The following is a 15,588-nucleotide window of genomic DNA, read 5'->3' as shown; positions in this document are numbered from 1 at the left end:
AGAGATGAAGCAACAAAAGAAATCAATATCTATCTTCATAATCACTCACCAAATTATGACTATGAATATGTTCAAAAGACCTTATATTTACTAATTTAATAAACGGTCCATTATAGGCAGATATATCATGTTCCTACATATTTCAGGGTACAATTTACGAATTAGCATTTATAAAGCTTCTTTCTCGGCCCTTGTCCCGTGTATCATTATTAAATGCTGTACGTATAAAAGCACACGAAAACATAACATTAGACTGCATTCTATTATTTATTCAAATTCCTTGCAATTAAAATACTACATATCTACCTAAAGAAAATGCAATTAACGTAATATTGGAAGTAGAAGAATGTCTAAAGATTTATATCACGATTAACCTAAATGTGATAAATGTAACCGTACCTGAATTCCTCAGATATGTCCTCCAGTTCTCGAGAATCATCTTCTTGAACGTCCTCTTCGCTCTTGTCACTATTACGGCTAGGCAACTGATTACTTACATCTTCATCCCTACAACAAAAACTCAGAATATTAAAAAAATGATTTTACTGTGAGATGTTTAACACTTTACAATGAATTATCTATTTATATACGACTCATTAACCATATAGCTATTAAACTCTCTTTGCAAACTGCTATTACATCGTTTTTATTATCTTGTAGACGATAGCCTAAATCACTTAACTCTGAAAGTTTAACATTATTATATCCATCTTTTAACTTTTTACTGATCTTCAATATTCCAAAATATCGATACACATATCTGAAATTGATTATGTTCCAGGTCCTTAGTTATATATGAGATAATTTGGAATCGCAAAGGTAAATAGTCTCGTTTATTAATTCCCTTTGCTGAATCTGGCGAAATGAAATGGCATAGAGTTCTAAAATTTTGAAATGCTGTCCGAAATGAAATCTCTACATCGAGAATTAAACGAAATACCGGTAATCACATAGACGAACACCAACATTTCAGATAGAAAAGTGCATTTAATTCAAGCTGTATCTTTCAAAGTGTCAAGGACACAAATCACAACAAATTGGAGCTAATTGCAACTGAAGAAATTAAGGAACAAAAATTTTCTATATTTCAAAATCATATACGCTGTTCTTACTGTGAATAACTTGTATAGAGCTTTCGAAATAACAAGTAACATGTCTTGAGCAGGATTTCTGCTGTGTAATTGCAGTTATCCAGTATTTTAAATTTCTAGCCGGCGATTGTGTTAAGTGATTTTTTTAACTAATATGAATGTTGTCAATACTACACGTGCTAGCTGGAAATATTATATTACTTCAATAATTTCTATGTTTGGCGAATAGAAAGATGAATTATGCATAGAGATGTGCAATTCAGATGTTTCTATGCCAACTAGTTGTATTAATGCAGACTTTTAAATGTTTCCATATGAAACAATTGTAACAATCTTTAAAAGAAGCTGTTTCGGCTGTAAATTTGGACTCAATCTTCTGCTTAATATTTTCTTATAAGAAATCGAACTCATACAATATCACACAATAGTTAATCAAGTAACTTATTAACTGCACTTCGGTTCATTTTCCTGCTAGATATACTTAGAATTGCATTTTTCTAAAACAGATTTCTATAGTATAATACGAGACAGAAAGTAATAACATTATATTTCTTTCGTAAAACATTTTCAAAACAAACATCTTTACAAGATACAGACTATTTTCTTTTTTTGGCTCGGTGTTCACGACTGAGTACTTATTAATACATTTACCCTTTCTTTTAACTTAACTATCCATTAAAGATTGATGAACAAATGTGTAGACATTAAAATAATACAGTGAGTCGACTGTTTCGAGGTAAGTACGAACCAAATTGATTTTACATAATTGGACTGTGGCGTACTCAGTGTTTCGTTAATAAGGGGATTCAAGATCCGAAGTTCATAAAATTCATATATATGATTTTTATATCATGATATGTTGAATAATTATTTATGCGTAATATATTGCATAAGGAGGGAGGTAAAACAACGAGTCCCCTTAATATGCGACTGTAATCCGGCAGGAACATGTCCTGTTGCCTTTACTCGTACAACTCGAAATCATCTTCAGTAAATCAAGTTCGAATTTGTTAGCTGTGTAAAATGTACTTTTAAAAAAAATTATCAGGAAACTTCAGAACTAATTTCATTTCTATCAAGCATTTGCGATAAATGAAAGAAGTCTTCAAGGAGGGAGCCTGTCACTGTTACAACGATAAGCTAACCACGTAGTAGGAGTACAGTGTGTGATCCTGTGCAGGCACGCGTGCAAGAAATTTCGAAAAGATTCAAATTTTGGGGGTTTTTTAAATTAAATATAATCTTTAATTATATTAAAATTTGTAACGTAAGCATAACTTTACAGTTAAGACATGAATTTCGGGGGAAGGCACATCCTTAGGACCCACTCCTGCATACATCCCTTATCCTTTGCATACCATGTAGAAAAGTTACAAGAGAAAGGTTTCAAGGAAATGTGAATAAAATCTATAACGTTATAATTAATTTAGGACAGGCTGAGGCAGAGACAAAATATAAAGTACACGATAGTCATAGTAAGATAAAACCAATGACCGGCTTTCACCAGTCCTTGTGGAATAAATTAAAATGTAATTAATTAAGCTGTTACTTATACTTCTAGCATACACATTGTATATTCTAAATTTATTGCAACATCATTTTTTAATAATCCTGTCAATTTTGTCTTCAATAACGCTAGATAGAGAAACACAGAGAAGGGAAAGGGGAGTCCGCAGTTTGGTAAGTGCGCTAAATATTGTGTATCATTAGCTACTGCTCACGTCTCTTCTCATGTAAATAAGAGCTATAGGACCATACAATTAATTATTTAATAAAATGACCCTAATAGGCGTAACTGAAACATGTTTTCCCAACTCAAGATACAATTCAGTATTTAGTATTTATACAGTCTGTTATTCAAAGTTCTGGCCACGTATAAGTATTAAATGTTATATATAAAAAGACACTACGAAAACATTATAGGCAATGTATTTTTTATTATTCATATTCCCTCCAGTCACATTAGTTTCTATTTACACTGAAAATAAGAAAAGACAATTAGAAAGTATCTTATGGAGTTGAATATCCAAATGTTAGTATCATGCGTGATCCTGAGAACTAGCATAAATATAGGTATACCTGAATTTCTCAAATTTGTTCTCCAATTATGAAAAATCATCATCTCCTGGAGTATCTTCTTCGCTTTTATAACCAATCTGTTTAGATGAGTGATCACTTGACTTTTCATCCCTACGACTAAAGTCTCGAACTATTCTATCAAGAAAACCTACTTTACTGTAAAATTGTTCCCATATAAAAATAAACTACGAATTCATGAATAACTATTTAAGTATATGATATTTGAACTTAGTAAAATCGCTATAACATCATTTCCTTTACCAAGTAAAGTGATTCTAAATTGAAGGTAAACAAATTTGCTTAACAAAGAATCTTTAATGCAATTATATTCAACGTCATATTTTTTACTGATTTTTTACATTTCAAAATTTTAGTGAACACGTTCAGAGATGATCCTTATTTTCCATTACATTAATATTACTATGACAAAGTTTGTACGTGCAATATTCTACAGTCTTGCTTATAGTTTTCGCCTAATGTTACGCAAAATAATTCTCATAGTTTCGAATGCAAATTATGTAGCTCCAGAATTGTTTAAGCTGTAGATTCGAGGTATGAAGACAATATAGTGCAGAATGTGGCGTGACGAGCTTTCTATATCTAGTAGTGCAATTTAAACTTTTATTTAAATTTCATTTTTGTTTGTCGTATATAGGACTTTGATTGCACTATTAAATATACCAAAAATGAATTTCCCCAGAGAATTAAACGAGAATCTATTGTATCAAATATATGAGATCCAATGTCTGTGGTAGAAAAGCGCTTCATTCCAGCTACACTTTTCGAAGAGACAACTCAAAATTAAAGGTATACCTACAGACAACGATCATTTGTTGGTATAGTTTAAATATTGTAATTTAAATGCACTGTAATTACATGCTGCGTCTGAAAGCGTAAAACGATATTTTCAGTGTTCATTTTCCCTAAAAGGGAAGGGGGGAAATACAAAATAAGTCCTTTCATTTCCTTCCCATGCAAAAGAAGTCTTTCATTGTTTTTTTTCATATATATATTTAAAACATTGCTTTCTGGTGAGAACATTTCAGTGAGCCAGAAAACTTTTCAGTGTTTCTCCCTGACTTATTAATATGCACAGTATATATTCGGCAGTCATTTAAAACTGAATTAAATGCTTTCTTTAATAGCTTATGGAAATATTGCAGTAGATTAGTGCAGACTAGACTAGAACAGGTGTTCAAGTAACCGAATGGCATCAGCCTCATCGTTTTTGCAGTTCTTATCTGTATTTTCCCACGCCCGAGTTACCGCTATGTCTCGTGCATCGTGGCCAGTGGACTAAAATTATCATAAGTCCTTTTCCGTGTTCTGTTTGCATGTGCATACAGGTGATTCAACTGAGTGATTTTCAGAATGAACTGCCAACACCTTTCAATCAATCATTGCAGCTCATATCTCGAACATTTGCGCTCCGGGAGTTTGACTCCGGAATCGTGGCAGCCACCACGCACGTCGTGTCGGGAACCAAGTATCAATTTGTGTTAAGGGGCATAAACTATTAGCCGGCGAAGGACGTTTTTATACGGATAGCCCGAACTAGTGAAGTCCCAGGTTCACATACCTTGTGCGTACATGTGAGATATAAACGTGCTCTCTAACATTAGCATTCCACTTTGGAGACTTATTTTGCTGAAGACTCATCTTAATTCTTCAGGATTGTTTGGAGCAGCAACTAGATTGCTACGTGGAATTATCCCGGCAACTTTTCCCCCAGTGCGTCAGTAGTGTGAGAAAAGTATTTATAGTGTAATCTCAGTCATAATCCCTTATATATATATATATATATATATATATATATATATATATATATATATATATATATATATATATATAAATCAAAGTGATAAAAAGGGCTACAGTGCATGAAAAGGGCACAGTGTGATTTTAATAATGAAGATTATTATACATCTTCTGTGTTAAGTGTTGTGTTCATTTCTCTTCGTTAATTTTTTTATATATATTATAGTATTCTAATAAATAAGTATAGTGTTATTTAATCCAGTGTGTTTTGTTGTTTGTGTGAATGATATTTGTGTGCGTTATGGTCTGGATGACCGTCTGATCGTCCGTTAGGTTTTCGGGACGAGACATCCGAACCTCTCGGCACCTAATGCTCATCTCATCATTGAGACCGACGAGCGATTTGGAAACAATTTGTAATCCCTTCTTGGAGAGGTCCTTCATCGTCCTATCAGGTCTCAGGAGAATAATTATTGGCAGGACAGAACCACGAACAGTGACCCGATCCCCGGGTGGTTACAAATAAATGGCCGCCCGAACAGAGACGACGAATTGGTTAAAAAACTAAAGATGAATCAACACTCTATGACAGTTTTCATTCTAAACAGCAAAGACGAATACAACACAATAGTAGAGAAAGTCATCAAATGAATCACGTCTTGTGAAATATAAACATTATTCATGTAAACCGTGTTTTAATTAAGGAAAAGAAAAACATTCATAAGGTGATTTTACAAACCACGGGAAGTTTGTTTCCAACTAGGGAAAAGAGTATTATAAACGACGAATAAAAAGAATGAAAAAGTCAGTAAAATTGAAGCAGTTGCATTAGCAAGATTACTTTTTCCACGTATGCGCATATCGAAAGGTATATTCATTTACCCAAATGTTATTTTATTCCATATTTTTAACAACAAAAAATAGGTTGTTATGAAGATCGTTGTTGTTGTTGTTTAGAAAGTAGACAAATAGCAATTGTTGAAGTGTACGAGAAAATACAAATACATTTGTTATTGATCTTGAACGCTTTTTATCACGACCCCCAATACATTATCAAGAGTACATAGTATGTCAGAAAAATAACGGAACTTATTAAATTAAACATGGCAAGTTAGGTATTTTACGAACTGTACTTCCCTTTATTGCGAAATACATCCCTTCCGCATTAATATACTCGTGGACACGTTCAGTCAATTCTAGCAAAGAGTGTTTATGTCCTTTTTCAAAATCGCCTTCATAACCGTCATCACGGATAAGTGGACGTGTGTAACAGTAATAAAATGTTCCTCTCATGGCCAATACAGAGCATGTGGAAGCACAGATTAGTCTTTTAGTCAAAGAGTTACGAACTGCGACGCTTCTGTGACACTGTGCACTGTCGTGCAATAAAGACAAATGTCTGGTGGTCGATACTGGGGATTTTACGCAAACGATTCGCTTCCACAAACGCTCCATAACATCCAGATAATATTTACCATTAACAGTTTGACCCTTTGGAATTTTCGAAGTCGCATAATACCTTTGGAATCGTAAAAACAAATCAAATTTATTTTCTCACGTAACTTTTCAAAAACAATTTTTTTGCTTTCAGAAAACCTGGGAACTCCCACGTACTATTTTGGCGTTTCGTTTGCGCGTTGTACATGAAGCAGCAATTCTCGTCACCAGTTACAATCGATCCCAAGAATGTTTTGTTTCGTCTGGCTGTTTTAATCAGGTATTTGCAATGGTAAAATCGAGCAAGAGTTTGTTCGTCAATTAACAAGTGCAAAACTAACCAAGCACAAAATTTCCGTTTCTTTAAATCGTGTCAAAATTTCGTGAATCATGTCTTTCGTCGTATTTAATTCCTCTGCTAACCATCTCATAGTCGAATTCGCATCGTGGGCATCATTTCACGCACTTGTTCAACCAACTCATAACGATTTTTGTTTTTTGGTCTGCCTGGCTTTGAGTTGTCCCAAAAGGACTCACCATCGTCCCGGAATCGCGTATACCATTGGAAAACACGTGTACGAGATAAGCACTCATCACTATATATTTGTTTCATCATTTTCAATCTTTGTGTAAATGTCTTACCTAGTATGAAACAGAATTTAAAATTGGCTCACCTAGCTTGAAACCAAATTTAAAATTGTCTCTTTGCTCCATCGTGCTTTTGTGACGAAGTGATACCAGATACAATCGTTTTCCCTTATATAACTTGACACTCCGTTAATCGATTATCATGACTGTGATCTCGTTTTGTTGAGCAGATATCGAGCTTTCCGATGATATGTTGCTTCAATACATGGAGCTAATAGTTATCTATAAAGAAAAAAAGCTCCGTTACTTTTCCGACATATTGTGTATAAGTCACAGAACTGGGCACAACTAAACCTCTACTTCCACAAATCTGCATAAAAGAAAACGAATTTTTACCAGATTTTTCCTCAAAGAATAACATACACTGTATATAAAAGAAGATAATTATCTGGACGTTCCTACCAAACGAATATATGATGAGTAGATGAAGAGTAGTCCCACTTAACAAAAAAGAATCAGGAATAGTCTAAAACTAAAAATTAAAAAAAAAAACAGACTGTACGATTCAAGAGATTTCGTGGAACCGAGAAAGGAAAAGGTAATATGGCTAAACATATACTGTATTGAAATTATATTGCATAGACACTACATACTAACGTATTTCTTGATATTGACTGTAATACAATCTCCGAAAAATTATTCAGTTTTGCTTCAAGAATCTGCACTTAGCAAAGACACTCTCCTCCAAATGTTAAAAAAAAGTCGTCTACCATGCGCACTTAACGTACTACATTAGAACATAATATTTTGGGCTAAATTGAAACTTCTCTCTTGTCTATAAGCTTCATCCGTGAATACAAAAGTGTAAGATTACTTTCATACAACAGGAGGAAAAAAAAATAACTTACCTCTATGTTTTATAATCATCCCTTGCCCACTGTCAGATGCAATTTATAAAATGATATTTACAGAAACTACATTTGGCATAATCATTTTATATCATGTAAAGCAAAAAGTGGAAAATGTACTTTCTGACACCAATATACTCCCTGGACATAAGAAAAAATCACTTTTAAACAAGCACACAGGTTCTAGGGATGCGTCACACTACATTTATGCTAAATATGTAGCTAAGTGTTTTCTTTCATTTCTGACTTCCTTTCTGAGGTACCATCCTAGTATGTAGTTCACTTTTTTTTTTTTTTTTTTTAGGAATGTTAAAGCACCTTCTGCCACAACGGCTGGTTGTTGAATCTTGAGTATAAAAGGGGATTTTAATCTTATTTTATAATATAGAGATCTCCCCACCTCTTTGTTACACTACAAAATTGACTAAGTTCTCCTTTCTACAAATCAAACTATAAGTGGATATAAGTAAAAACCGAAACGCGATGGATCCCAACGGATTTACTTTGTGCGAGAAGGGATTTTCAACATTTTACTTCGAATGTGTAAAATAGAACAATGATGATTATAAAGATACTTTATGTAGAAACACAGCTTTGAATGTAGTGCACACTTTATTTAAACCCAATCGTCCAATAAAACTCACTGGGTTAGTATAAAAAAAACTGAGTTTCTCACAACAATGGATTATTACAAATATAAACGTACCTCAATTCCAGATCATCGTCCTCTGGTCTTCGATATTCACTTCCTTGAATGTTCTCTTCCTTCTTATTTCTGCTAAGACTAGATCCAGGACTGCGTGATTCTTCAGCACTAGGAGTATAGTGAACGAGTTCTTTATCTACAGATTTCAAGTTACAGCGGAGTGATTTGCTATTTCTAACCAAATTAGATATCGATAAAGGTTTTACTAAACATATAGCTCTTGAAGTTAGTTTGTAATCTGATTCTGCATAATTTTTATCACATTCTGAAGTAGCTTTAAATTTGGGCTCCAAAGAATCTCTAAGCATGGAAAGTTTAATATCATTATATCTGGAACTTCTGTTTTCTCCTAAATGAGACTGCTGAACATTCTTTTCTTTCTTGTCCCTAATAAGGCTCGAAAAATGATTGCTTGAATATTCAGCCCTACCACAAGAATTACTCGATACTGAATTCGCGAACTTTATTATATTGTGAAATGGTTCGTATTTTGTAGACAAACTAGGTATTGATAAACGCTTGACTAAACATATGGTTCTCGAAGCTAGCTTCCAATCCGATACTATATCAATTTTATTATTTTCTAAAGCGGTTTCGAATTTAGGCACCGCAGAAACTAGAATATTATTACATCCATCCGAAGCACTTTCCGTTGATTCTTTACATTTCAAAAGATTCATAGAACATGTTGAAATATGATTATGTTTCAGCTCATAATCATTACTACGATATAATTCGTAATCACAATTTTCAGTAGTTTCATTCTCTATTCTCGCTTTAACTGTAGTCAATGGAATGTTCATTGTACCAGAAGCCACTTATTCAACACAAAAACTCTTTTTGCAGGTGATTGATTTGACAAAAGCTCTCACCGTTGCAGCAAAGCGAAAAGTTCTGAAATGTGATTAAAAACATTATTACTACATAACACAGATGTATCTATTAATATATAAACTAAAACAAACACACTTTAGAGGTCACTGTAGCAATCTGATAAGTAGTGGTCATAAACTTAAATTCATGTCACTTTCTTTTTAAGTGAGCTAGTAGAATTCTGCCATAGAACCAAACCAGCATTTACGTGTCCTTCAGTGTCAATGTCTGTTCATTGATATATACCATAAATTTATGCGATTTTCATGAAACTATATATCTCCAAAGAAGAGAGAGGGAAAGAGATACAGCGGAACATCTAAAATTTGCTTTGCAAATAGGTCGGAACTAGAAGATATCTGATGCGATGTTTTCCCAGACGTGATATACATATGAAGGCCGATTTTTCTAGTCTATTAAAATAAACTACAAACTAGTCGAATGGAGTTTAGTAGGATACAACTTAATCCATTTAGATGGAACAATGTCTTGGAAAGTCATGTTCAAATTTGCAATATTATATGTATTCAACTTTCTCATTATTGATCGAATAAAATTCCACGCAACGCCGTTATCTAGGGACGTTGCAGAAAATCAATATATATATATATATATATATATATATATATATATATATATATAGATATATATATATAGATATATATATAGAGAGAGAGAGAGAGAAAGAGAGAGAGAGAGTTAGACTAAAAGAAACGGACAAGTTGAACTATGTGTAAAATGTTATGTTTTTTTTTTTTAACAAAAAGATTTTAAGTGTGGTACATGAGTACATGCTTGAAGTTTTGCAGCTGGCAGTTTTTCTTTTGTTTCAGTGACGAGTGTGTGATGTAAGCAGCCTTGCCCTTGAACTTGACCTTAAAGTGGCTTGGAGGAATATGTCGAGTCAAATTGAGAAGGCGTTCTGTGTTCTTGAATATGCCAAGACAAATTCAGTTATTATAGTGCAACGTCATTTTAGGACAAAGTATGGGAAACAACCACCCACACGGCCATTTATGACTGGGTGCATAAATTTGAAGGTTGTCTCTGTAAAAAGAAATCCACGGGAAGACCTCCAGTGTCAAACAAACAGCTGAGCGCGTTCGTGCGAGCTATGTTCGCAGCCCGTGGAAATAAACACTTGCAGGAGTGAACTTGATTACTCAAAAGACTGTCAGGAACATTCTACGCAAACCTCTCAAGTTCTATCTATATCGATTGCAATTACTGCAAAGTTTCAGTGAAAGTGACAGATAGCAATGTTTAGAGTATTGTGTGTTCATACAAAATCTTTGTGAAGAAAAAGATGACTTTCTTCAGCTGCTTCCATTTGAGGACGAATCAACCTTTCACATTAAGTGGTGTCGTAAACAATCATAACGTGCGTATATGGGGAAGCGAAAACCCTCACGAGATTGTGAAGCAGATTAGGGACTCCCCGAAGGTTAACGTGTTTTGTGCTGTATCGCACTAAAAGGTGTATGAACCGGTTTTTTCCCCAGAAGAAATCGTTACTGGAAGAACGTTCTTGAACACTTTGCAACTTTGGTTGATGCCACAACTTGAAGAAGATAATGACACTTTAAAACAGCAATAGATCAACTTCTGATAAATGAGTTAATATTAAACAGTCATACTACGGTAGGAAACACTGGGTTTTCTGACCATGTCGGCAAACTCTTCACTATTAATGTACCAATAAATAAAAGTACATCTTTAAAACGGGAACAAAAAATACACGCATATAGGCGGAATTTTAATACAAATAATATTATGCACTTTAAAATGCTAATTAAAGATGAAAATTGGGAAGAAGTATTTTTGCACAATGATATAAATGAAGCCTGGAAAGTTTTTCTTGATAACATTAGTTACTATTTCAATGTAGCTTTTCCAAAAAAGAGTGTTACTTTACAATCAAAAGTTTCCAAACAATGGTTTATCAGGGTATTAAGATTTTCAGTCAAAAAATGAAAACACCAAACTTGTTAAGGACGGAAGGAAGTATTCGAAAGATTCCAAAGATATTACAAGAAATATAAAAATACTTATAAACGTGTAATTATAGCAGCAGAACAAATGCACAAGGAAACTATAGTACAGCATTTGGCTAATAAGACCAAAAGGATGTGGTCATTAGTAAATAATGAACTTAAAATAAATCCAGCAAGAGAAAATATTACTGAAATAAAACACAATGATGAAATAATTCATAACGCACAAACGATTTCCGAAACATTCAATTCTTATTACACAAATTTAAGTAGAATATATAACAAACACAAAAATAGCAACCAATTTCGGAAAGTTAACATAAGAAATAATCTAAATTCAATGTATCCTCGTCGCCATAAGTGCCTTTACATCGCAGTGACGGGTATGTGACCGCGCAGTACTCCAAGGAAGGGATGGTTGTATAAGAATTTTTGATTAATTTTGAAGAGTTTTTACTTTGACTAGGGAATTAACATAGGTATAGGGAGTAAAGACACAGATTTGAAGCATCAGTGCACGAAAAGATTCGTATTCTCAGTTTTTCTATTTATTGTTTTATATGTTAAGTTAAACACCACAATATGTATCACTGATATCGCAGATCGTATTATTTTGTAAAATCGTGTCTGTAACCTATTTTCAAAACATTCATCTCAAGACATGATGTAGAGAACAGAGAAAGAGATGAGACATCTGTAATATATGTATAATTACTCAATAAGTAATTATAAGTAAATTAGACTCAATAACTAATTGTAGAAATTAGTTAAAGGACACGTAAGAGAGCGAAAAGGAGGTCTAGAAGTCTGAGCTTTTTAGAAACGTCCTAGATAGGTGAAAATATAGTTAAAAATTGCAAAAGGTATCATGTAATTTATCTTTCTTTTCTTATATCCTAGTATACTTTTTTCTTTCACATCCAAACATCTCTATTCAGAATTACGAGATGTTTGTGAAGAGAGGTGAAGAGAGAAACATTTCCATCTCAAGAATTATATCAGAAAAAAATCTTTTGACTTAGGCTAGATTCGAACTCGTAACCCTTGAATCCATAAGTCTGCGCTCTACCGATTGAGCTAACAGTTGCTGTTGCAAAAGCCTGATTTCTACAACTACCGGTTGCTGAATGGTGTGTATTAACGAAATTGGCCGAAATGATTGCTTCATATAGCTATTGCAATAATAATAATAATAATAATAATAATAATAAAGATGATGAACAGAATTTAAAAAGTCGCATTGTTAAAAGTTTTGTGTGCAAAGTTAGTCCTAATATGAGATTTTATTAATTATATATAATAAATGTAAGCGTGGTTTATTCGTGCGTGCTACTCAAACTGCGCAACTCATAAGGGTTGTACGCATATGGTACAGTAGCCTTGCGTACTCCAACCGTGAAGAAAGATTCGGTTTGAACCTTTGCGTGTCCTAAGAGGAAGGAGGAGATTCAAAGACAGAGAAGTGGTTTAGAAACTATGCAAAAATAGAATATCTCACGAGGTGAGGTGATATAGAGTTCAGCGTGTCTTTCAGCTGTGACTCTATACAAGATACGCATCTACGACGTAACGTGGAACCCGAACCACACGACTCCTGCCGGGAATCGAAACCCATATCAGCTTTAGCTCTATCATGGGCGACACAGATATATGTAAAAATAATCGAAAATAAACGATATTAATGTTAAATCCATAGCTTTCGAGGTCCTAAAAATTCCTAATTGAAAGATATGAGTGTCTCTTCAATAGTTTTCGGGGTCGCTGAAGTGAATAATGACACTCCCGATACCATAAAAGCCCAAGTTTTTATTCTTCGTTAGCGGCAAGTTAATTCATTTGCTCCTGCTGGAAATGGATTCGTACTATTTCATTCCGATTCAAATATGTATTCTACTGGTAAAACTAATCTCAAATATATCTTTGAAATATAAACCTATTCTTCCCGTGCAACGCCGGGTATTTCAGTTAGTAAATAAATAATTTAAGAAACAATGAGTATATTTAATGAAAACAGACATACGTATTTTTGAATGTTGTATATGAATAGCTAATTCATACTTCAGCTAGTAGAAAATGGTGCATCCATTATATATTCTGAAGCAATAGGGAGAACTATTGGAGGTGTATTTTATTTATCTACTGTCGAATTTAGTGTGGAGTAATTTCAAATAATTTATTTCGAAACTATCGAGACGAGACTGAGACCGCTATTTGTCGGTTGAAAGGAGACTAATACTTTAAATAGTCTCGTATTGTCTCGTTTTGATACCAGTCCTACTTCGGGGTTTGTTCTCTAGTAACTGGTTGCGTAGTGCACCTACAGTATATAAGACGTCGTATATTTAAATGTTTGAGAACTTACCCCACCTCCACCTGACGGATCGTTCTAACTAAAACTACCAGACCGTTTATGTAATTTTGCGTTTAAGTACAGGTTCTATCCTTATGTCAATTATTTTCTTGCAACAGAGAATGAAAAATGTAACAGTTATAATGTTGATCGCGCATAATCCTGTATAGATAAAAGGCACTTTATAGAGTGTCGGACTCCGTGGTGTAAATACAGTAGTTACTGGCTTGGTAAGTTCATCACTGAACGCGTTTCCGTCATATCGTGCAATGACGTCACCTTTGACACATGCTCGGGACAGGACCACAGGAGGAGTAACGCTGTTGTTTGCTTACTCGGTGCTGTTTATTCTCTTTGGAACCTGATGTGAAATTACTGCTTTCTCCTTACTTTCAGCTGTTTTTGCTATTTCTAATTTAGATGTCTATTATATTAGTGGAATTTTATTCCATCATGGAAATATATTTTATTTCTTTTTAAATGTAAATAAAAAGAAAAGTCTATTTGGACAAGTTTCCCCACAACTCTAAAGGTATTGTCTTGGGTGCGCTTTTCTTTTCATTTCCTTTAGGGCCGCGGTGGCTCAGTGGCAGAGCTTTCACCTCTAGTGCTTGGGGCCTCGGGTTCGATCCCAGCCCCCGCCAATTGAACTTTGTGGCGGACGAACACCGTGTGCGTAGGTTTCCTCGGGGTTCTCCTATTTCCTCCCACTCTCTTCATTTCATTCATTACTCATCATCACCGTCTCCTTTAGTGTAACCGGCACAACCGTGGGACGTAAAACTTAAAGATTTCATTTCATTTCTTCAACACAAATGCAATTAAAACCTGACTCTGAGAGCGCAACAATGTTATCTTGTTCGAAGGGTCAGTGATTTTGTGTCGAAGGTAATGTCACGCGAAGAGACAGGCTGCGAGTGGGCTTACCTTGTTTACGTATGGCAACATTGCCCTTGGTCAAGTGGCCTATTGCTTATGCTTTTAGGTATTTGCCCTAAAGTTATACAGCGAGCTGTGTGCGTTCTGTTACTCCCTCCCTGCCCCTCGCGGTGTTTGCGAAAATATTATTTGCTTTTCATGCATTGGGATAAGGGGGTAAGACATACCTTGGACAATGGAAGGGAGTAACATATAAAATGATCGAAAACGACAACCGATGTTGATGTAGAGTTCATAGTTTCGAGGTCGCCGAGATGATTAGGCGTAAAGCTATCAGCTATTTTTTGTTAGTGGTTTCTTCATATACGTCTACCAAGTTAACGAACCTGGACTTATCCGCGTACAGTAGTTGGTTAGTGTGTCCTCGATGGCTATTTTTACTTTTTCCATGATCATCCCATACCATACAGTATTTTTTTATGTTTTGAAAAAGCTTGATTTTACCAGTTCGTTAAACAACAATGTTTCTTTTTTTCTAACCATGTTTCTTAGTATTATTCTCTTCATTCTAACTAATTTAAATATTTTCAATAATTCAGAATTTTGACTAAAAATGTTACAATGATCAAGATTTGTATAAGAAGAGGAGCCTTCATTTCTAATCATTGTCATAAACGGAAGGGAAAACTTATAAAAAATTGAAATGACTTAGTAGACGTAGAAAATCGATAGAAATAATGAACATCAACTATTAGTTGACTGTTAGAAGTATAGTAGATATAGTTCTCAAAACAAGTAGAAGATGCACTCTTTGCTTCATGAAAATAATAAACATTTTTAAAAAATAATTACAGAAAAGTAATTTGAAGACATTTACTGAGCGAACGAAGGTTACTGGTTAGTGTTGACGCTTCGTAATTGAGAG

At 34.2% G+C, this 15,588-nt stretch overlaps 1 protein-coding gene across 3 annotated transcripts in view; it reads right to left on the bottom strand.

Annotated features, from left to right (window-relative positions):
- Nucleotides 1-15,588, bottom strand: part of LOC145681050 (uncharacterized) — a 47,157-nt gene that overhangs the window by 20,511 nt on the left and 11,058 nt on the right. For all 3 annotated transcript variants that reach the window (XM_081752385.1, XM_081752384.1, XM_081752386.1), the window contains exons 2-3: nucleotides 8,568-9,461; nucleotides 400-507 (exon numbers count right to left, since the gene is read on the bottom strand). In XM_081752385.1, coding sequence (XP_081608511.1) covers nucleotides 400-507; nucleotides 8,568-9,370 — 911 coding nt within the window. In that variant the 5' untranslated portion in view covers nucleotides 9,371-9,461. The remainder of the gene's footprint in view (nucleotides 1-399; nucleotides 508-8,567; nucleotides 9,462-15,588) is intronic.

This window comes from Thermobia domestica, chromosome 3, assembly GCF_964235325.1.
Source record: "Thermobia domestica chromosome 3, izTheDome1.hap1.1, whole genome shotgun sequence".
In the NCBI taxonomy this organism is placed as follows: domain Eukaryota; kingdom Metazoa; phylum Arthropoda; class Insecta; order Zygentoma; family Lepismatidae; genus Thermobia; species Thermobia domestica.
Note: the sequence above shows the minus strand (reverse complement) of the source record. Positions and strands in the feature narration are given on the sequence as shown.